The 18,895-nt window shown below is 47.4% G+C and overlaps 1 protein-coding gene across 3 annotated transcripts in view; it reads right to left on the reverse strand.

Moving 5' to 3' along the window:
* Nucleotides 1–18,895, reverse strand: part of FBXO11 (F-box protein 11) — a 108,435-nt gene that overhangs the window by 6,496 nt on the left and 83,044 nt on the right. For 2 of the 3 annotated variants that reach the window (XM_069768648.1, XM_069768649.1), the window contains exons 9-21: nt 18,224–18,335; nt 18,031–18,137; nt 17,803–17,940; nt 17,395–17,612; nt 6,716–6,801; nt 6,537–6,631; nt 5,841–5,963; nt 4,673–4,758; nt 4,502–4,578; nt 4,284–4,427; nt 3,968–4,078; nt 963–1,070; nt 78–186 (exon numbers count right to left, since the gene is read on the reverse strand). In XM_069768648.1, coding sequence (XP_069624749.1) covers nt 78–186; nt 963–1,070; nt 3,968–4,078; nt 4,284–4,427; nt 4,502–4,578; nt 4,673–4,758; nt 5,841–5,963; nt 6,537–6,631; nt 6,716–6,801; nt 17,395–17,612; nt 17,803–17,940; nt 18,031–18,137; nt 18,224–18,335 — 1,514 coding nt within the window. The remainder of the gene's footprint in view (nt 1–77; nt 187–962; nt 1,071–3,967; nt 4,079–4,283; nt 4,428–4,501; nt 4,579–4,672; nt 4,759–5,840; nt 5,964–6,536; nt 6,632–6,715; nt 6,802–17,394; nt 17,613–17,802; nt 17,941–18,030; nt 18,138–18,223; nt 18,336–18,895) is intronic. The other variant, XR_011321906.1, reaches the window with a different exon arrangement.

Here is an 18,895-nt window from a genome sequence, read left to right on the forward strand (position 1 = left end):
CAGCTTAGAGAAACGGGAATCTGCAACGTAAAATCGGTTATCTGTGATCCCATCAGACCAAAACAATGAAATGTTACCTGTAAAAGTCATGCATGGGGTAGCTGGTGTAACTCGATATCTTATATAGACACTGGCCTCTATTGACTGCTTTTTCTATGGCATCTTGATTGTTCATTATTTTATTATCTGCAAGAAATACAAAAATAGGACCGGAATACTTAATGGCATCATGAGCCTACTGCAGACTAGAAAATAATGGAGCTGCTCACGGGAAGCGGGCCAGATGTGCTGGGACCTCAACCATCAGCTAAGAGATTGGAACCTGTCAGGGAAAAGTAAAGACTGTTCCTTCAGGAAAGATTTATACTCATTTTCTCTGATAGGATTCAATCCAGTTTTTTGGGTGGGTACATACGCCACATGCAGATACTCCGGTAACTGAGCGCCCATGTTCTACCCTACCAGATGTCACAATGCCGCTGAGGAGACATATATATATGTATAAGCCTTTCAACCCTACTGTCTAAAGTTGTGAGATTGCAACTCTAACTCTCATTGGATAGGGGGGAACTTTCAGGATAGAGCGCCACTATGAAACTCGTGTACCCAAAGCATGGGCACACCAAGCATTGCTTGCAAACTTGCACATGTGACCCCGCTTGTGGCTGTGCTCCTTGGCCACACACAGCACCTGCGTAGTGCAATAGTTTTTTTTGTTTTTTTATTTATAATCTTAAATTAAATATGAAAATATATTTTGCTTTCATAGAAAATCCCAATTCTATTTTCCCTATTGCATATGGCGAAATCCCAGCTCATCCCTCCACCCCACAAAAAAAATGTAAAAAAATAAATAAAATGAAAGCAGGCGACAACTGCTTTTAGGAAAACAATGGTGGCGATCTAATGGAACCCTGTCCACCAACGCTGGCTCTGCGCATTGTGCCAGGAGCAACACATACCTTTCATGGTAACATTAACACCAGATGCCAGAAATAGTCCTCCAAATCGGTTGTTGAATATCTGATTGCCTTCTAGGGTTGCAGTCGCGTGGTTTGTGATTTCAATACCTTCAAAACAAAAACCATAATGAAAAATGCCATTTCAACTCCTCTATACACTCCTAGCCGATCTGTGTGTCTGTGTATGGGGGTGACGTCCAGGCTCCGCTTTGGTTTTTGGGAGTCGTATGTACATCGGTGCCTGAATATTGAGATTCCTTTATGAATGCCCTTCACCAATATATGATAACTGGTTCATCTGCATTAACCAAGATCCTCCAATAAGATGGTTGGTTAGTTCCCACTAACATGACGGCTATGCTGGATCGATGAGATTTTAAAAACATTAATATATTTTTGGGAGTGCAGAAATCTGAAAAAAAAAACTGAGCTGTAGTTTTCACTTGTACCATTCTGAGATCCAAATTACACTACAGTTCAAAAGTTTAGGGTCACTTAGAAATTTCCTTTTTTTTTTTTTTTTTTTAAAGAAAAGCACAGTTTTTTTTCCAATGAAGCCAACATTACATGATTCAGAAGTACACTCTATACATTGTTAATGTGGTAAATGACTATTCTAGCTGCAAACGTCTGGTTTGTAATGCAATATCTTTATAGGTGTATAGAGGCCCATTTCCACCAACCATCACTCCAGTGTTCTTATGGTACTTTGTGTTTGCTATCTGTGTAAGAAGGCTAATGGATGGTTAGAATACCCTTGAAAACCCTTGTGCAAGTATGATAGCACAGCTGAAAAGTTTGGCTGAGTAGAGAACCTATAAACCTGACCTTCCTTTTAGCTAGTTGAGAATCTGGAGCATTACATTTATTGGTTCCATTAAACTCTCAAAATGGCCAGAAAAAAAAAAGAACTTTCATGTGAAACTCGACAGTCTAGTCTTGTTCTTAGAAATGAAGGCTATTCCATGTGAGAAATTGCCAAGAAACTGAAGATTTCCTACAACGGTGTGTACTACTCCCTTCAGAGGAGAGCACAAACAGGCTCTAACCAGAGTAGAAAGAAGTGGGCGGCCCTCGCTGCACAACTAGCAACAAGACAAGTATATTAGAGTCTGTAGTTTGAGAAATCAACGCCTCACAGGTCCTCAACTGGCAGCTTCATTAAAAAGTACACGCAAAACGCCAGTGTCAACATCTACAGGGAAGAGGCGACTCCGGGATGCCGGCCTTCAGGGCAGAGTGGCAAAGAAAAAGTCATATCTGAGACTTGCCCATAGTAATCTTTTCCTTTTGTTAGCCAAAGAACACAGACAGTGAACGATTGGAAAAGTGTTATGGAGAGACAAATCCAAGTTTGAGGCGTTTGGATCACACAGAAGAACATTTGTGAGACACAGAACAACTGAAAAGATGCTGAAAGAGTGCCTGACGCCATCTGTCAGGCATGGTGGAGGTAATGTGATGGTCTGGGGTTGCTTTGGTGCCGGTAAAGTGGGAGATTTGTACAAGGTAAAAGGGATGTTGAATAAGGAAGGCTATCACTCCATTTTGCAACGCCATGCTATACCCTGTGGACAGCGCTTGATTGGAGCCAGTTTCATCCTATAACAAGACAATGACCCAAAGCCACCTCCAAATTATGCAAGAACTATTTAGGGAAGAAGCAGGCAGCTGGTATTCTATCTGTAATGGAGTGGCCAGCGCAGTCACCAGATCTCAACCCCATTGAGCTGTTGTGGGAGCAGCTTGACCATATGATGCGCAAAAAGAGCCCATCAAGCCAAACCAACTTGTGGAAGGGGCTTCTGGGAGCATGGGGGGAAATTTCTCTAGATTACCTCAGCAAATTAACTGCTAGAGTGCCAAAGGTCTGCAATGCTGGAATTGCTGCAAAGAGCATTCTTTGACAAAAGCAAAGTTTGAAGGAGAAAATTATTATTTCAAATAATCTTTTTTTTTAACCTTGTCAATGTCTGGACTAGATTTTCAACTCATTTCATTAAGTATGAGTTTTCATGGAAAACACAAAATTGTCTGGGTGACCCTATACGTTTGAACGGTAGTGTATGTTTTTTTTTGGGGGGTGGGGGGGTGGGGGAGAATAAATATATTCTCATTCCATTAGTTTGATTAGGGGGCGCTTTTTTTGAATTTTTTTTATTTTTTTTACATGTTTTGTTTAGTCCCTTTAGGGTACTTGAACTTGTTATCTCCTGATTTGCAATGTGTTGTATAGACATACTGTATTACTGCAGGTCTACTATGTAGCCACAGGCTTGGCTTTATAGGTGTACCAACATGGCATACACACGGACCTTCAAGAGGTCCACAGACGCCATCACAACCCATTAGCACCCCACAATTGCATTACAGGGACCAGGGAAGGGTGCTTGGCCTCGGAAGCAGCCTCCTTCTCCTTCACTGTTCTTAACCTGTTAGGCTGGGTTCACACTGCGTTGTGTGAACCCGTTTAACGGACTACGTTACACCGCAGCATAACGCGGTGTAGCGCAGTCCGTTAATGCCGCCATTACTTGCAATGGCGAACGCCTCGCTAGGACACGCCCACAATGGGCGTGCGCTAGCGATGTGCCGTCATTGAGTGACAGACCCAAGACGCAGGCTGCAGCGTTTCCAGGTCCATCACTGCTAGCGCAGATGGAGCTAGCAGATGCTTTATCTGCGCTAGCGCAGTGCCAAAGTCGGCACTTGCTTTAGTGCAGTCCGTTTAACGGATTTGTTGAACGGACTGCACAACGCAAATGTGAACCTAGCCTTAAATATCAATCACAAGTGACGGGGGCATCTGATAATTACGCTCGGGTGCCGGCTGTATAACACAGACAGCACTAGTGCCGTATAGCGCAGGCTCAGCCCCAGTGCAGTAACGTCAGTGTAATTGTAAGGCAGATATTTCTGTGGTTTGGCATTTTGAGAATGGATGAAGGGGGTAACGTAATGCTCCTGTATACTTCTATTTCTTGTATTTATTCCATACAACTAACCTGCAGCAAATCCATCGAATATTCTGTTTTTCCGTAAGACAGGGTGACTGTTGGTACTAATTAGCACACCGGCTTGAGCGTTCCTGAAGATATCATTTTCTTCGAGCAGCCCTGACAGACAAAAATCAAAGAGTTATCGCAGTCTGCCATCTCTTGTCGACATTTACGTTCCCTACATTGAAACACTGAAGCAGGTCCTATAGCACAGAGGATCCCACAAGTCAACCACTAGGTGGCGCCGTAGAATATTGCATTAGGTCATCAGCATGGTCACGTGCAGCTTCCCTGTAGTGCATGAAAGGCTACGACTCCTTACCTCGGCCACCATTAAATATACAGATGCCGCCATCCCGCCCATCGTGGATTTTGTTTCGTCGTAACGTTGGGTTGCTATCCGTTTTAATCCAGACTCCAGCCATTGCATTATCAAAAATCTCATTATCCTCGATGAAGCCAAGCCCTGTGCAAACGGCATGATGGTTAGTATACGGCCATAAGAAAACCTGCAGTCTGCGGTCTTGGCTAATAACTCACCAGAATTGTAGACCAGTATCCCCCCGTTCTGACCTCCCCAGATCTTGTTGCGTCTAATTTTGGGGTTACTTCCAGTTCTAGACAATGATGAATTACCGGACATGAGACACATTACACTTTGCACTTACCACTGACCAGAGATGATAAATTCTTGGGAGGAAATGCACTTACCGTATCTGAACACCAGAGTACATGTGGTTATAGATGTCATTGTCTTCTAGTACTCCGTGGCCGTTATCGTAAAAGTAGACCCCCACCTGCCAGAAAAGCGCAGATATTTAACAATTCTACCGACTGGTATTTCACTAGTGTTTCCGAGTACGAGGTCCAGTCAGGAGCATTTTCAGATTTACATGTCTGACGGTCTGTACAGATACATGTATTCACCACCCAAAGGGTCCTACTGTAATATGCTTAGGCCTCGGTCAGTGAACGCAGACCTACAGATGGGTATGACCGATGTGCCGAGTATTCCCACCGCGAACAGTAAGCATGCACTGCAATAAAATGCATGAACGCCACTAAAAACGGGGGAGAATTACTCTGCTATTTACCATATATTAAAAATCCTCTCGGCTTTGAAGATGGGGAGGGATTTTTAATTCAATAATGTTCTCCTCTTGGTCAAGCTTACCGACCACCTTTGACGTTTCTAGGCAAGGAGGTCACTGCTTAGAGAATGCCGTTCTGAACGAGTCAGCGAGCGTCGGTACCCGGCACTCCACTGAAGCAGCAGACGCAAAGGTGCCACTGTTCGCAGAATGGTAGAGCGAACGTTTCAGGATGGGAGATCAGCCCAAAGGGTCAGTTTTCACATGTGCACCAACCCACCACAAACAGGAAAGTGGTGCACACCTGGGGGGAAAAGGAGAACCACCCCTCTATTAAAAAAAAAAAAACCACACAGATTCATATATAGCAACAAATGCAGAGATGGGGCCTTGCTTCGTGGTAAAATGCTTTACTTGATATCTGAAGCTCCACCATCCAAGCATTACATCTGTCACTAGCAGGGTTTTTGGTGTGTATAGATCTGGGCTTGACTATGGGGCGAGGAGAGACGTGGAAAGAATGTGAGTGGGCTTTGCAATCACAGCATGCTCTACTTTGCAGTAGATATTCTGCACAGCCCACCTATGGTGGATGCCACACGTGCGGACCTGGCAGGGGATTTCTGGCCACATTAGCAGATTAGATAACGGTGCCTTGGCCACGTGCACATTTTCTAACAAAAATAAAATGCTGAGCTCTGCGATACGTGGGGGATTCGCTGTAATCTGGGCATTTAGATGAGCAGTGGACACTTAGTAACCCGCAGTACAGACTGCTTTCTGCATACCTGCTTTCCGCTGTGTATCCGGTTCCTCCGTAACACCGGAGTGCTTCCTGTCGTCACCCAAACACCAGCCAGGGTGTTGCTATAAACTTCGTTCTCCTCAATTACACCCTGCCCTTTTTCATGCTGCGAGACAAAGCAAAAATCACAATCACTATAATCAATATTGCAAATACCGGGGCGTCTTTACTGTAAATGAGGAGAACAACATTGCAATGTTCGCAATGAGGGGGGTAAGAAATCTGCAGTTTTGGTCTGAAAGCGCCTGAACCGCCCTGGAGGAATCTGGTAGAGAAAATGGGCTATAAGTATCCAATATAATTTTGAGTGGGTATTTTGCATAAAAGTAATGGTCTATCTGCACAGGGACATTTACAAAGTGATGCGAATGACAAAGGTTAAAGACAACGCGTCAGTCTGAAAGATAATGACAATGTTGTGATGCGTGTATAATATGCCACGCGTGGTCATACACTGTCGCATTGTACATCAAAAGCTTCAACTTTGGCTAGAATGAACACTACTTTTGATATATGTTCCCACTAACAGAATCTAAGGTCTCCTTTTTGGCTAATGAGACAAGATTTAGGACGAGGGCACAGCACAGCTGGTAATTTTCAGTTGCCTCTTCAGTGTTACACAAGCCCTGATTACAGATCGCCCACTATCTATCTACATAAGATTTTATGTGACACTCACCACATATATGCCACCGTGCTGGCCGTCGTGGATCTTGTTGTGTCTGACGATAGGGCAGCTGTTTGTGCGGATCTGAATGCCTGCTAAAGCATTGCCTGCGATGAACAGCAAGTAAATCAGCAATGACAAAAAAAATAAATAAATAACAGCTCGAAAAATAGGCAAAATCTAAAACTTACCATATATGTCATTTTCTTCTATAAGGCCTCTTCCATCACCAAAGATATACACACCTCCTTGGTTTCCATTAAAAATTGCATTTCCCCTGTAAATACAATGAAGACTTTCAGGAAGCATAAATGCAAAAGGTCACAAGAAAATGTAAAAGAAAAATGACCGGTCACGTTAGCATCGACGTTTATTCCCATGTTGTGCATTCTCCACATGCTGGGGGCTTAGTTTTACACATGCTTCAGATTGTTGCACAGGTTGGATATCACTGATGCCCCATGTAACAGCGTATGAGAGAAGCAATAAGCCAACAGGTATATCCAATCCCCCTCCAATATCCATCCATCCCTCCCTCCTTCCACTATCCATCCCTCCTTCCAATATCCATCCATCCCTCCTTCCACTATCCATCCATCCCTCCTTCCACTATCCATCCCTGCTTCCAATATCCAACCATCCCTCCAATATCCATCCCTCCCTCCTTCCACTATGCATCCCTCCCTCCTTCCACTATCCATCCCTCCCATATGCCTCCCTCCACTATCCATCCCTCCCCTATGCCTCCCTCCACTATCCATCCCTCCCCTCCTTCCACTATCCATCCCTCCCCTCCTTCCACTATCCATCCCTCCTTCCAATATGCATCCCTCCCTCATTCCAATATCCATCCCTCCCTCCCATATCCCTCCCTCCCATATCCCTCCCTCATTCCAATATCCATCCCTCCCTCCCATATCCCTGCCTCCCTCCAATATCCATCCCTCCCTCCCTCCAATATCCCTCCCTCCCTCCAATATCCCTCCCTCCCTCCAATATCCCTCCCTCCCTCCAATATCCCTCCCTCCCTCAAACATCCCTCCCTCAAACATCCCTCCCTCAACCATCCCTCCCTCAAACATCCCTCCCTCCCTCAAACATCCCTCCCTCCCTCCAACATCCCTCCCTCCCTCCAACATCCCTCCCTCCCTCCAACATCCCTCCCTCCCTCAAATATCCCTCCCTCAAATATCCCTCCCTCAAATATCCCTCCCTCAAATATCCCTCCCTCAAATATCCCTCCCTCAAATATCCCTCCCTCAAATATCCCTCCCTCCCACATCCCTCCCTCCCTCCAACATCCCTCCCTCCCTCCAACATCCCTCTAATAACCCTCCCTCCCTCTAATAACCCTCCCTCCCTCTAATAACCCTCCCTCCCTCTAATAACCCTCCCTCCCTCTAATAACCCTCCCTCCCTCTAATAACCCTCCCTCCAATCTTACAAACAAAACAGCTAACGTGATGGGTAAGAACGATTTCTCCGATCTATGCAGCAGAACTATGTGAATACACATTAAAAGGTTTAGCGGTACATGAAATTAACAGCACGGTACGAGAAGAACACACAAAAACACGTTTTTGGAAACGCCTGTTGGTTAGCGTCATGTTCTGGATGTTGCATCCATTCATGTACACAAACATATATGGCACATACATACGGTACATACACACTTTACACCCTCTACTACTGGATTGTGTTCAGTTATGTTCACACCACGTTTTTGCAGCATTTTTACCCCGCAGGCAAAACCTACTCTCTTGCGTTTTTACACTTGCAGATTCCTATTGAGGAGCAGGTATAAAATGCTGCGGAATCTGCACAAAATTGACACGCTGCGGAATATAAACCGCTGCGTTTTTTTCCACATGTGCACTGCAGATTTTGTTTTCCATAGGTTTACATTGTACTGTAAACTCATGGAAAACTGCTGCAGATACGCAGCAGCCAATCCGCAGCGAATCTGCAGCGTGTGCACATAGCCTTACAGAGTGTTTGCAGCATTTTTGTCAGGGTACATTTGTCTCATGTGAATGCTGATAAAGTTTAGTGAATAAAAATAAAAAAAAAAGAAAACAGGATTTTTGGTTGCTTACCGTAAAATCTGTTTCTCGGAGCCTTCATTGGGGGACACAGGAACCATGGGTGTATGCTGCTGCCACTAGGAGGCTGACACTATGCAAATAAAAAAGTTAGCTCCTCCTCTGCAGTGTACACCCCACCGACAGGAAGCAGGATATTCAGTTAGTGAGAAAGCAGTAGGAGAAGCAACATGTAAAAGAGAAATAATAATATAATAATAAACTTTATATAGCGCCAACAAAATCCACGGCGCTTCACAGATTAACAGATTCAAACACCCAAAGAGTGTTCAAAGAACTCAAACGTAACCAGTAAACAGAGCTGTTCAACTTGGGAGGGTGCTGTGTCCCCCAATGAAGGCTCCGAGAAACAGATTTTACGGTAAGCAACCAAAAATCCTGTTTTCTCTATCGCCTTTCATTGGGGGACACAGGAACCATGGGACGTCCCAAAGCAGTCCCTGGGGTGGGAAAAACAGACTTCCATCAGGTCCGAGGACTCACCACTGCCGCCTGCAGGATCCTTCTGCCCAGGCTGGAGTCCACCGTAGTTCGGCGAAACGTGTGGATGGAAGACCAGGTTGCCGCTTTGCAAAGCTGTCAGCGAAAGCCCTGTGACTTACCGCACCGGAAGCGCCGACTGCCCGGGTAGAGAGCCTACATCTCAGGAGGGGGCCCTCTGTGCTTGACCCGGTAAGCTTCCAAAATTGCCGTTCTGAACGAGCGAGCAATAGTCGCCTTGGAAGCCGGCAGGCCTCTACGCACGCCATCAGGGATGGCGAAAAGAGAATCCATCTTTCGAAAAGCGGCCGTGCTAGCCAGGGAGATCCTCACTGCCCTGACGAGGTCCAGCCTGTTAAACGATCGCTCCAGAGGATGAGTCAGAGCTGGACAAAGGGAAGGTAGAACGATGTCCTCATTGAGGTGAAAAGATGAAAACCATCTCGAGAAATGGAAGGAAGGCGGAGGCCTGGGACCACCTTGTCCTGGTGGAAAATCAAGAAAGGAGGTCGGCAGGAAAAGGCCGTCAACTCAAAAACGCGGCGGATCGAAGAGATGGACCTGAGAAAAGCCACCTTCCGAGATAGAACTGACAGGGAAAACTCCCTGAGAGGCTCAAAGGGGGGAACCCCTAAGAACAACAACACAACCTTTAAATCCCATGAATCCACAGAGGCCCTGTACGGAGGGACAGCGTGGACTACTCCTTGAAGGAAGGTCTTAACCTGTGGCTGAGAAGATAAAGTCTTCTTAAAGGGAAGAAGAGCGCAGGAACCTGGCCCTTTAGGGAACTGAGAGCGAAGCCCGAATCCAGTCCTGCCTGAAGGAAAACCAAATGGAAGGCAGGGAAAAAGGACATAGGTGACAAGTAGTTGGACTCGCATCAACGAAAGTAAGCCTTCCAGGTACGATAGTAGATCCTGGAAGAAGACGAAGGCTTCCTAGCCTGGATTATAGTGTGACTCATCCGGCCCGAAAGGCCGGACGCTCTTAAAACTGTGGAGTCCACAGCCACGCCATTAAACTGAGCGACCGATAATTTGGGTGGCAGATTGGACCCTGAGACAGCAGATCGGGTCTGTTTGGAAGGCACCAGGGGTGTCCGCGAGAAGATTGACGATGTCTGCAAACCAAGACCTCCTGGGCCAATCCGGGACGATCAGAATGACCGGCACCCATCCCATCTGATCTTTTTCGACAGCTTGGAAAGCAAGGAAAGGGGTGGGAACCGATAGGGGAGCAGGAACTGCGACCAAGGAATGGCCAAAATGTCAACACCACTGCGAGAGAATCGCGGGACCTTGGGACGATCCGAGGGACCTTCCTGCTCAATCGGGACGCCGTGAGGACCACCTCTGGAGTCCCCCTACGAAGAGCAATCCGATAAGAGACCTCCTGAAGTAAGGACCATTCCCCTGCCACGAGGCCCTCGCGGCTGAGGAAGACGGTGGCCAAAATGTCCACGCTGGTGACCTGCACTGAGGATCTCACCAGGACTGTTGACTCAGTCCAAAGGAGGATCCTGGAATCTCGGCCAAGGCCAGAGAACTCCACGTCCACCCCTGGTGGTTGACATATGCCACAGCTGTGTCATTGTCTGTCTGGGTTCGAATTGGCAGGCTGCTGAGAATCCTTACCCAGTGAAGGAAAGACAGAAAGAAGATCCGGAACTCGAGGACATTGATCGGCAGAGAGTACTCCTGTGCTGACCAACAACCATGAAAAGAACAGGTGACAAAACCCCACGCCTCCGCCGAGAAGGCTGGCGACCGTCGTCACCACCTGCCAGGAAACTGGAAGGAAGGATAAGCTGGGAAGGATCTGCTCTGGGATAAAAGCAGAGACCTCGGTCACCAGTGGAGGAACCATTTGATCCCGGTAGAAAGACAGATCGGACGATGCAAGGAGAAGACAGACCTGCCCTCCTGTGATAGGATAGACTGCTGAAGAAGTCTTGAATGAAACGGGCGAAGGGAAAAATTGCTTCCGGTGTTGCAACCAACCTCCTTAGGACCTTTATGGTCCATCAGAAAAGAGGGGAGCCGAGAACCCTGGAGCAACAAGACGGAACTTCTTCCTATTGATGAGCCACCGCAACGGCTAGAGTGTCGGGAAAGAGGGATAGACTTTCGGGAGCCTGAAACCGAAATTCCTGAGCCTCCATGGAAGTGATTACTGAACGAGGGAATATCATCCTGAAGTGTCTCAGACGAAACTTCCTGTTCAGCAATTTGAGATCCGCACTGGGACGAACCTTGTCGTCCTCTTTCAGTACAAGTAGGTTCGAAGAGAAGCCTGTGAACCGTCCGTTCCTGTTCAGGGACGGGAATGTTACCCCGGATTTAAGGAGGGAAACACTGGCTGTAAAGAAACCCAGGACTAGAACGGGGTCTCTTGGAGGTTGGGATTAGAGAAAACGATCCCAGGACCGTGAAGTTAATCTATTTCGTCTCCAGAGGATACAAGTTCCCTGGCCCATGCGTTCTCTGTTGAGGAAACAGACGTCCCTGGGGAACAGGAGAACGGCTGCCCGGCCTAGGAGACGGGCTGGGGCCTAGTCGTGGGTCCTGCCTAGGTGGAATTCCCAGTCCTGGAGAGTCCACCTTAGGAGTAGCGGGAACGCCAGGACGGAGTGAGTCGAAGAATACCTTCTTCTCTTAACGTGCCTGTGGCCTCTGCTGTTGCGAAAAAGGGGTCAGATGCCGTGAAAACGACGAAAAAGAGGGCCGAAAGGACCGAAGTTGCTGCCTAAGAAGAGAACTGGTGCCACCAGTGGCGTCCTTGATAATTTAGTCCAGCTTGGAACCGAAAAGACGTGATCCTTGAAAAAGGCAGGCTCGTAAGGGACTTCTTGATGACCCTTGAGCCAAACAGAGCAAGTAATCTGGGTGGCAACTTTCGCCAGCCAGTCTGGTGGAGCTCCGGCTTGAATTCCCCAACGGAGTTGTTTAGCCCCTTTGGATAGACTTCGAAACCCAAATGGAAGCGAAAGCCGGGCACAGGGATGATGCGGCAGCTTCGAAAACCGAATTCGCGAAGGACTCCATGATCTTATCGATGGAATCTGTCAGATTCGCCCCACCGGACAGCGTGAGGACTGTGTTGGTGGCAAGTCTAGCAGTCGGCGGATCCACAGAGGGAGAGGTCGTTCTCTAACGCCTCTCGTTCCGGTTGGCAATGAGATCCGGAGGAAGGAAATATGAGACTCCAAGACGCTCGTCTCTTTGAGAACGTCTGGTCGAATTCTCTCTTTCTCTGGCCAGTAGCTCCTCGAGTCAGGATGAGGAGCAAATGCCTTGGGAAGTAGTTTAGACCGTCTAAACGAAACCGCCTGATCTGCAGGTTCCGTAGAGGTATCTTTGATGCCACAGGTCAGAATGGATGCTCCAATGAGGCTTTGAACCATATCCCTCATGCTATGATTTGGTTCAACTTCGGCCCCAAATTATCCTCCGAGGCCTCGCCTGACTCCGGGGAGGGGATCAGGAGGAAGTCGACCACAGAGAAGGACCGTGCGGCGAGATGGACCGAGAAGAGAACTCAGACCGGCGTTCCCGTCTGGATCTTTCGCGACCTGCATGGAAGACTCGGACGGAGCTTCTAGTGACCCGCTGGCTACTACGGAAGTCTGCAGGGGCAACTGATCGAACACGGACACAAGGGTCTGGGACACCCGTGTGAGATCCGCTACTAATAGAGATAGAGGGGAGGCCCAGCCTGGGGAGGGGACTTCGCTCTGAGGCGGAGCAGCAGGGGAGTCTTAGGCGGTGAACATAATGTGGGTTGCTGCGGGCCTGCCTGAGGGAAGCTTGGGGTTACAAGACGAACCCTGAAAGTGTTTCAGTAAGGCACAGGAAAAAGTAGGAGGCCGGGAGAGACCACCTTTAAAATTAGCCCAAAGGGGCCCCTGAGGGAAATGTATGGAGAGTAGGGGACGGGGGGGGGGGGGGGGGGGTCTGTGCAGAGGTACTCACGGCAAACGCTGCGGTTTCCGGATGGAAGGCTGCACGGCTTGGAAGATGCTCCTCAGGAACGATAGCCCCTAGGAGAACAGGCAGACACATCTGATGCACTCTCTTGTCCGATGTAGCTTGCCTGCAGGCCAGTGGGGAGTTGTGAGGACGCCAGAAATTTGCGCTCTTAAGATGGGCGAAGAAAAACGTTCCTGGCACAGAAATAAGTATCTGTGGCTGCCTGGGAGTGGTGGGCGGGCTTAACCGCCAGGCCAGGAGCACCAAGATGGCGGCGGTGGGCGGAGCTTGCCGTGATAATCGGGCGGGAGAAAAGCCCGCTCGAGAGAGAGGAAGTGGGAGGGGACGCGGAGCCGGAAGTAGGCCCCGGGAAAAGCCGGGGCCTAAATTTGAGGCCGGTGGCCGCCAGGAAGGGCCGCGGTGGCGGGAACATTGCAGACGCCGGGAAAAGCGGCGCGGTTGCCTGCAAGGCTGCCGCGCCGCGGCAAATGGGCACGGTGTGGCCGGAGGAGGAAGCCGGAAGTAGGCCCCAGTAGAAGCCGGGGCCTAAATTTGAGGCCGGTGGCCGCCAGGAAGGGCCGCGGCGGCGGGAAAAGTGCCGACGCCGGAAAAAGCGGCGCGGTTGCCTGCAAGGCCGCCGCGCCGAGGCAAAAGTGCACAGTGTGGCCGGAGGAGGAAGCGGCGCAGTGCCAGCAAAGCCGCCGCGCCAGAAGAAACGGTGCCTCCGTAGAAAACGGCGCGGCTGCCAGCGGGCAGAATAGTGCGGCCGTAAGAGGGAATCGGCGCGGCTACCTAAGGCCGCTGCGCCGGGGCAAAAACAGTGCGGCCGCAGGGGAAAAGAGGCAGCGGCTGCCACACAGCCACCGCACGAGGCCAGAGCACAATGCGGCCGGGGGAAAAAAGGACAGCGCGGCCGCCTGTAAGGCCAAGAACAGCACGGCTGCCATAGCGCGGCTGCCATGTGAATGGGGCGAAGACCCCCGCCCCATGTGAAAATGAAAAACCAGCCTGGAAAAATATCCCAAGGGACCCCCAAATGATTGCCCTGGAACTGAGGAAGGACTCAGAGGTACTGGAATACTCACCTAAAACATCCCACGCCGTCCTTACTAACCTCATTCTGGGGAAAATATCAGACGTCCATGGAGCTGATGGACGTACTCGTCTCCTCCAACCGACAGGCTCTGGTGGGCGAGTGGGTGGGGGACGGAGCCAGGACCGGACTTCTGAGCACGCTTGTGTGCTAGGGTCTTGGTCCTGCTGTGTGATCTATGAGGATACGCGGTGGCAGTACACGCCGTACTCATAGTCCGCATTGTGGAACTACAGGTGTGACTGTTCACCCTGTATCCCGCCGGAAACCTGAAAAGGAACGACGCACATTGAGGTAGATAAGGGTCTAATGAAAGACCCGTGTCCACCTCCTACTGACACTAAGCTAAACTGAATATCCTGCTTCCTGTCGGTGGGGTGTACACTGCAGAGGAGGAGCTAACTTTTTTATTTGCATAGTGTCAGCCTCCTAGTGGCAGCAGCATACACCCATGGTTCCTGTGTCCCCCAATGAAAGGCGATAGAGAAAAGGTTTTTGCAACCAAAAATGCAGCAAAACCCGAACCCTGCATTTTTTGCACCACCCAGTGCTCTCAAGCTATGTGCACAGGCAGCGGATTTTTGCTGCAGAACGGCAGCGGATTTTTGCTGCAGAACGGCAGCGGATTTTTGCTGCAGAACGGCAGCGGATTTTTGCTGCAGAACGGCAGCGGATTTTTGCTGCAGAACGGCAGCGGATTTTTGCTGCAGAACGGCAGCGGATTTTTGCTGCAGAACGGCAGCGGATTTTTGCTGCAGAACGGCAGCGGATTTTTGCTGCAGAACGGCAGCGGATTTTTGCTGCAGAACGGCAGCGGATTTTTGCTGCAGAACGGCAGCGGATTTTTGCTGCAGAACGGCAGCGGATTTTTGCTGCAGAACGGCAGCGGATTTTTGCTGCAGAACGGCAGCGGATTTTTGCTGCAGAACGGCAGCGGATTTTTGCTGCAGAACGGCAGCGGATTTTTGCTGCAGAACGGCAGCGGATTTTTGCTGCAGAACGGCAGCGGATTTTTGCTGCAGAACGGCAGCGGATTTTTGCTGCAGAACGGCAGCGGATTTTTGCTGCAGAACGGCAGCGGATTTTTGCTGCAGAACGGCAGCGGATTTTTGCTGCAGAACGGCAGCGGATTTTTGCTGCAGAACGGCAGCGGATTTTTGCTGCAGAACGGCAGCGGATTTTTGCTGCAGAACGGCAGCGGATTTTTGCTGCAGAACGGCAGCGGATTTTTGCTGCAGAACGGCAGCGGATTTTTGCTGCAGAACGGCAGCGGATTTTTGCTGCAGAACGGCAGCGGATTTTTGCTGCAGAACGGCAGCGGATTTTTGCTGCAGAACGGCAGCGGATTTTTGCTGCAGAACCGCAGCGGATTTTTGCTGCAGAACCGCAGCGGATTTTTGCTGCAGAACCGCAGCGGATTTTTGCTGCAGAACCGCAGCGGATTTTTGCTGCAGAACCGCAGCGGATTTTTGCTGCAGAACCGCAGCGGATTTTTGCTGCAGAACCGCAGCGGATTTTGCTGTGGATCTTTTTTTCCTTTCCTTATGTCTATATTACTTGTGACACAGATTATACAGGTTTCTTTTGTTTTTATTTTACGGTTATAAACGTTGAACAGTAATTCTAGAGGTTCAATTTTTTATTTTGCTTTATGGTGTTTACTGTGGAGATAAAATGAAAACATCTTTTCATAGATCTAACTTTTATGGACACTATTCGGTGTGTTTATTTTTTTTTCTTATTTCTGAATTGGGAGAAAAGATTTAACCCCTTAATGACCGCCAATACGTCTTTTAACTGACCTTAGATATAAGAGAATATCCTCCCCATACAGATGACAATCCATCATCTGTCGGCTGTACACTATAGCTGACAACTTGCTGTATCAGCCACGATCAGTATTTGCACCTTCTAAATCTGTTTAACCCCTTAGATGCTGCTGTCAATAGTGACTACATCATTATAAATGGTTAACAGAGTGTGGGGGCTTCTTCTTTATCCCAATTGGTGCCCTCAGATCATGATTTTGTTGTCCTGATGTTTGCCGTGGCAATTCATGACCAAATAGCTGCCTTAGAGTCTGCCGGCTGTAGTAATCTGTTTAGAAGTTAGCAACATTTAGGTGGTAAAAATACACATTTTCATTTCTGTCATAGCACTTTGCATTAATTCCTGTAAAGCACCTGAAGGGTTAATAAACTACCTGACAGCAGTTTTCAATATGTTTAGGGGTGCTGTTTTTAAAATGGTATCACGTTTGGGGGTTTCCCAATATATGGGACCCCTAAAGTCACTTCAAACATGGATAAGTCCCTAGAAAAATAAATTTTGTAAATTTCTTTGAAAAAATGAAAAATTGCTGCTACATTTTTAAACCTCCTAAAATGCTAACAAAATAAAATAACATTTTACAAATGGTCCTGATGTAAAGCAGACATGTGGGAAATGTTATTTATTAATGGTTTGCTGGTGTATGACTATCTGGATTAAAGGGATAATCATTCAAATTTAGAAAATTGCTAATTTTTTAACATTTTTCTCAAATTTTTGATTTTTTTTATAAATAAACACAAAAAATGTTGAACTAAATTTACCATTATCATAAAGTAGAATGTGTCACGAAAAAACAATCTCAAAATCACTGGGATTTGTTGAAGCGTTGCAGAGTTATTACCACATAAAGTGACACTGGTCAGATTTCAAAAATTTGGCTCGGTCACTAAGGGGTTAAACTTTTATATTTGTTGTTATTTTTCCTTTATTTTTATTTCCCTTTAGGCAACATTGAACCTGCAATAGTTTGATCGCCAGATATACTCCAATTTTATAGTGCTAAATTATAAAATTGTTAAGTTTCTGACCTATGAAGCCAATGGCAGTCAGTCAGTAAACAACTGGTAATAAGCCATCAGGGAGGGGAATAATGGGTGCCAGAACATGCTATAGCTAGCGCAGGCTGCAGATCTTCGTGGCAGGCAAAGGCCGTAAAATACAGCAGGCACTTTCTCAGTATGGAGCAGGCTCCGCTCCTGAGCTCGCTCCTTACCCCGAACCCAACATGCAGATGTCAACTCCTTCCCCATATAGCATGTCCTAGCAAATTAGGGTAATAATTGACCAACTTGACCCTGTTAAGTGTTTGACGTCATTGATGCGAGGCAGGATAACTACCCCGGCCTGCCCAGGTATGCCGTATATACCACCACATACATGGATTTACTTACCGTATGGTTGGGTCACTATTTGAGGTAATCCAAACACCAGCAAAATTGTTTGCATAGATTTTGTTCTCCAGGAACTGCCCTCTCCCTTTTTCATGGACATAAATTCCACCGGTCTGGCCATGGTGAATTTCACATCTGACCACAGTGGGATTGGCGTAGGCCTTCACCTCGAAGCCCGCTATTCGATTTCTATGTATGTTGCAGCTTTCAAAGTAGCCCTGTAAGCAGAAAGGTTCTCAGCAACAGAAAGTTCAATCACTTAAAACAAAAAGTTCTTACAAATCTTTTGCACGTGTCACCTCATACACATCCATAAACTAGTCATTAGAGGGCTCCACTCGGCTGTCTCCATCGGTCCCGTACCATTTCAATAGAACACAGCAATTTTGTTCCTACACCAGAACCTACCATGCCATGGTCAAACGTGAAGACCCCAACATCCCGACCGTGGTGTATGTGGTTTCGCCTAATGATTGGGTTGCCGTGATTTTTCACCCATATACCAGCTAAAGCGTTATTGGAAATCTCATTGTCTTCATAAATCCCCTAAAAAAAACAAGAAATAAAAAAACGAACTATAGAAATATAATATAATCTAACATCTGCGCACTACAACACTGAATGAAGGCTGGTTACCTCGGCGTGGTCCGTGATATACAGGCCTACATTTTCGCAGTCACTGATGTTACAGTGTTTGATGGTGGGACAAGCCCCCTGCCCGCTCACACATACAGCTGAGCCGACTGCAGAAGAGATGAATGCAACATGGTCAAAAAAAAAAAAAAACGTGGCTGATGGTTCATAGCTTCTGTTATATTAAGTCACATACCTGTGCACGTGCTGCGAATGATACAGTGATCGATGACCGGACTGCAGTTCACTGTGATCTCTAAGCAATGGTGGGCGTTGTGGTGCTGGGCAGATTTATCATCGGGATTAAACTGGATCAAATAGGGGGAAAAAAAATAAATCAATTCTAAACAAAGATCTATAAAACATAGATAACAATTCTATGCATTGCAGTATGAAGCAGATGGAAACTGAGCACTTTCCTGTGAATTACGAAATGTGAAAAGCACATTTTGTAATTCTAAGAAATAAAAGCCGTTGCCATGACCGGCTCCCTGTCACTTATGGCACAATGCAATCCATCCCCATATAATGTGGTAACGATCCAGTAAAACGGCCTGGTAGGGGTGATACCAAAATTAGAGGATCACAAAAATGAGAAGAAAAAAAGATAAGTGTGTGAGTTGGTGTTTTACGCCAGGTGCTTTAGTTTTTACTTCTCTTCTGGTGTTGGTGCTGGAGGGGGCAGGCAGAACAACTTTAATCTGTATTCTAATTTTTGAGGGGGATGAGGTGTCAAACAAACATTGTGTTTTTATGAAAGCGTCAGTAAATATGTGAATATCTTGCTACTTTGGATAATTAAGCACACAGCAATACAGTATATACTACATACAGTTAAGTCCATATATATTTGGACAGAGACAACATT

Source organism: Ranitomeya imitator, chromosome 5, assembly GCF_032444005.1.
Source record: "Ranitomeya imitator isolate aRanImi1 chromosome 5, aRanImi1.pri, whole genome shotgun sequence".
Classification (NCBI taxonomy): Eukaryota; Metazoa; Chordata; class Amphibia; order Anura; family Dendrobatidae; genus Ranitomeya; species Ranitomeya imitator.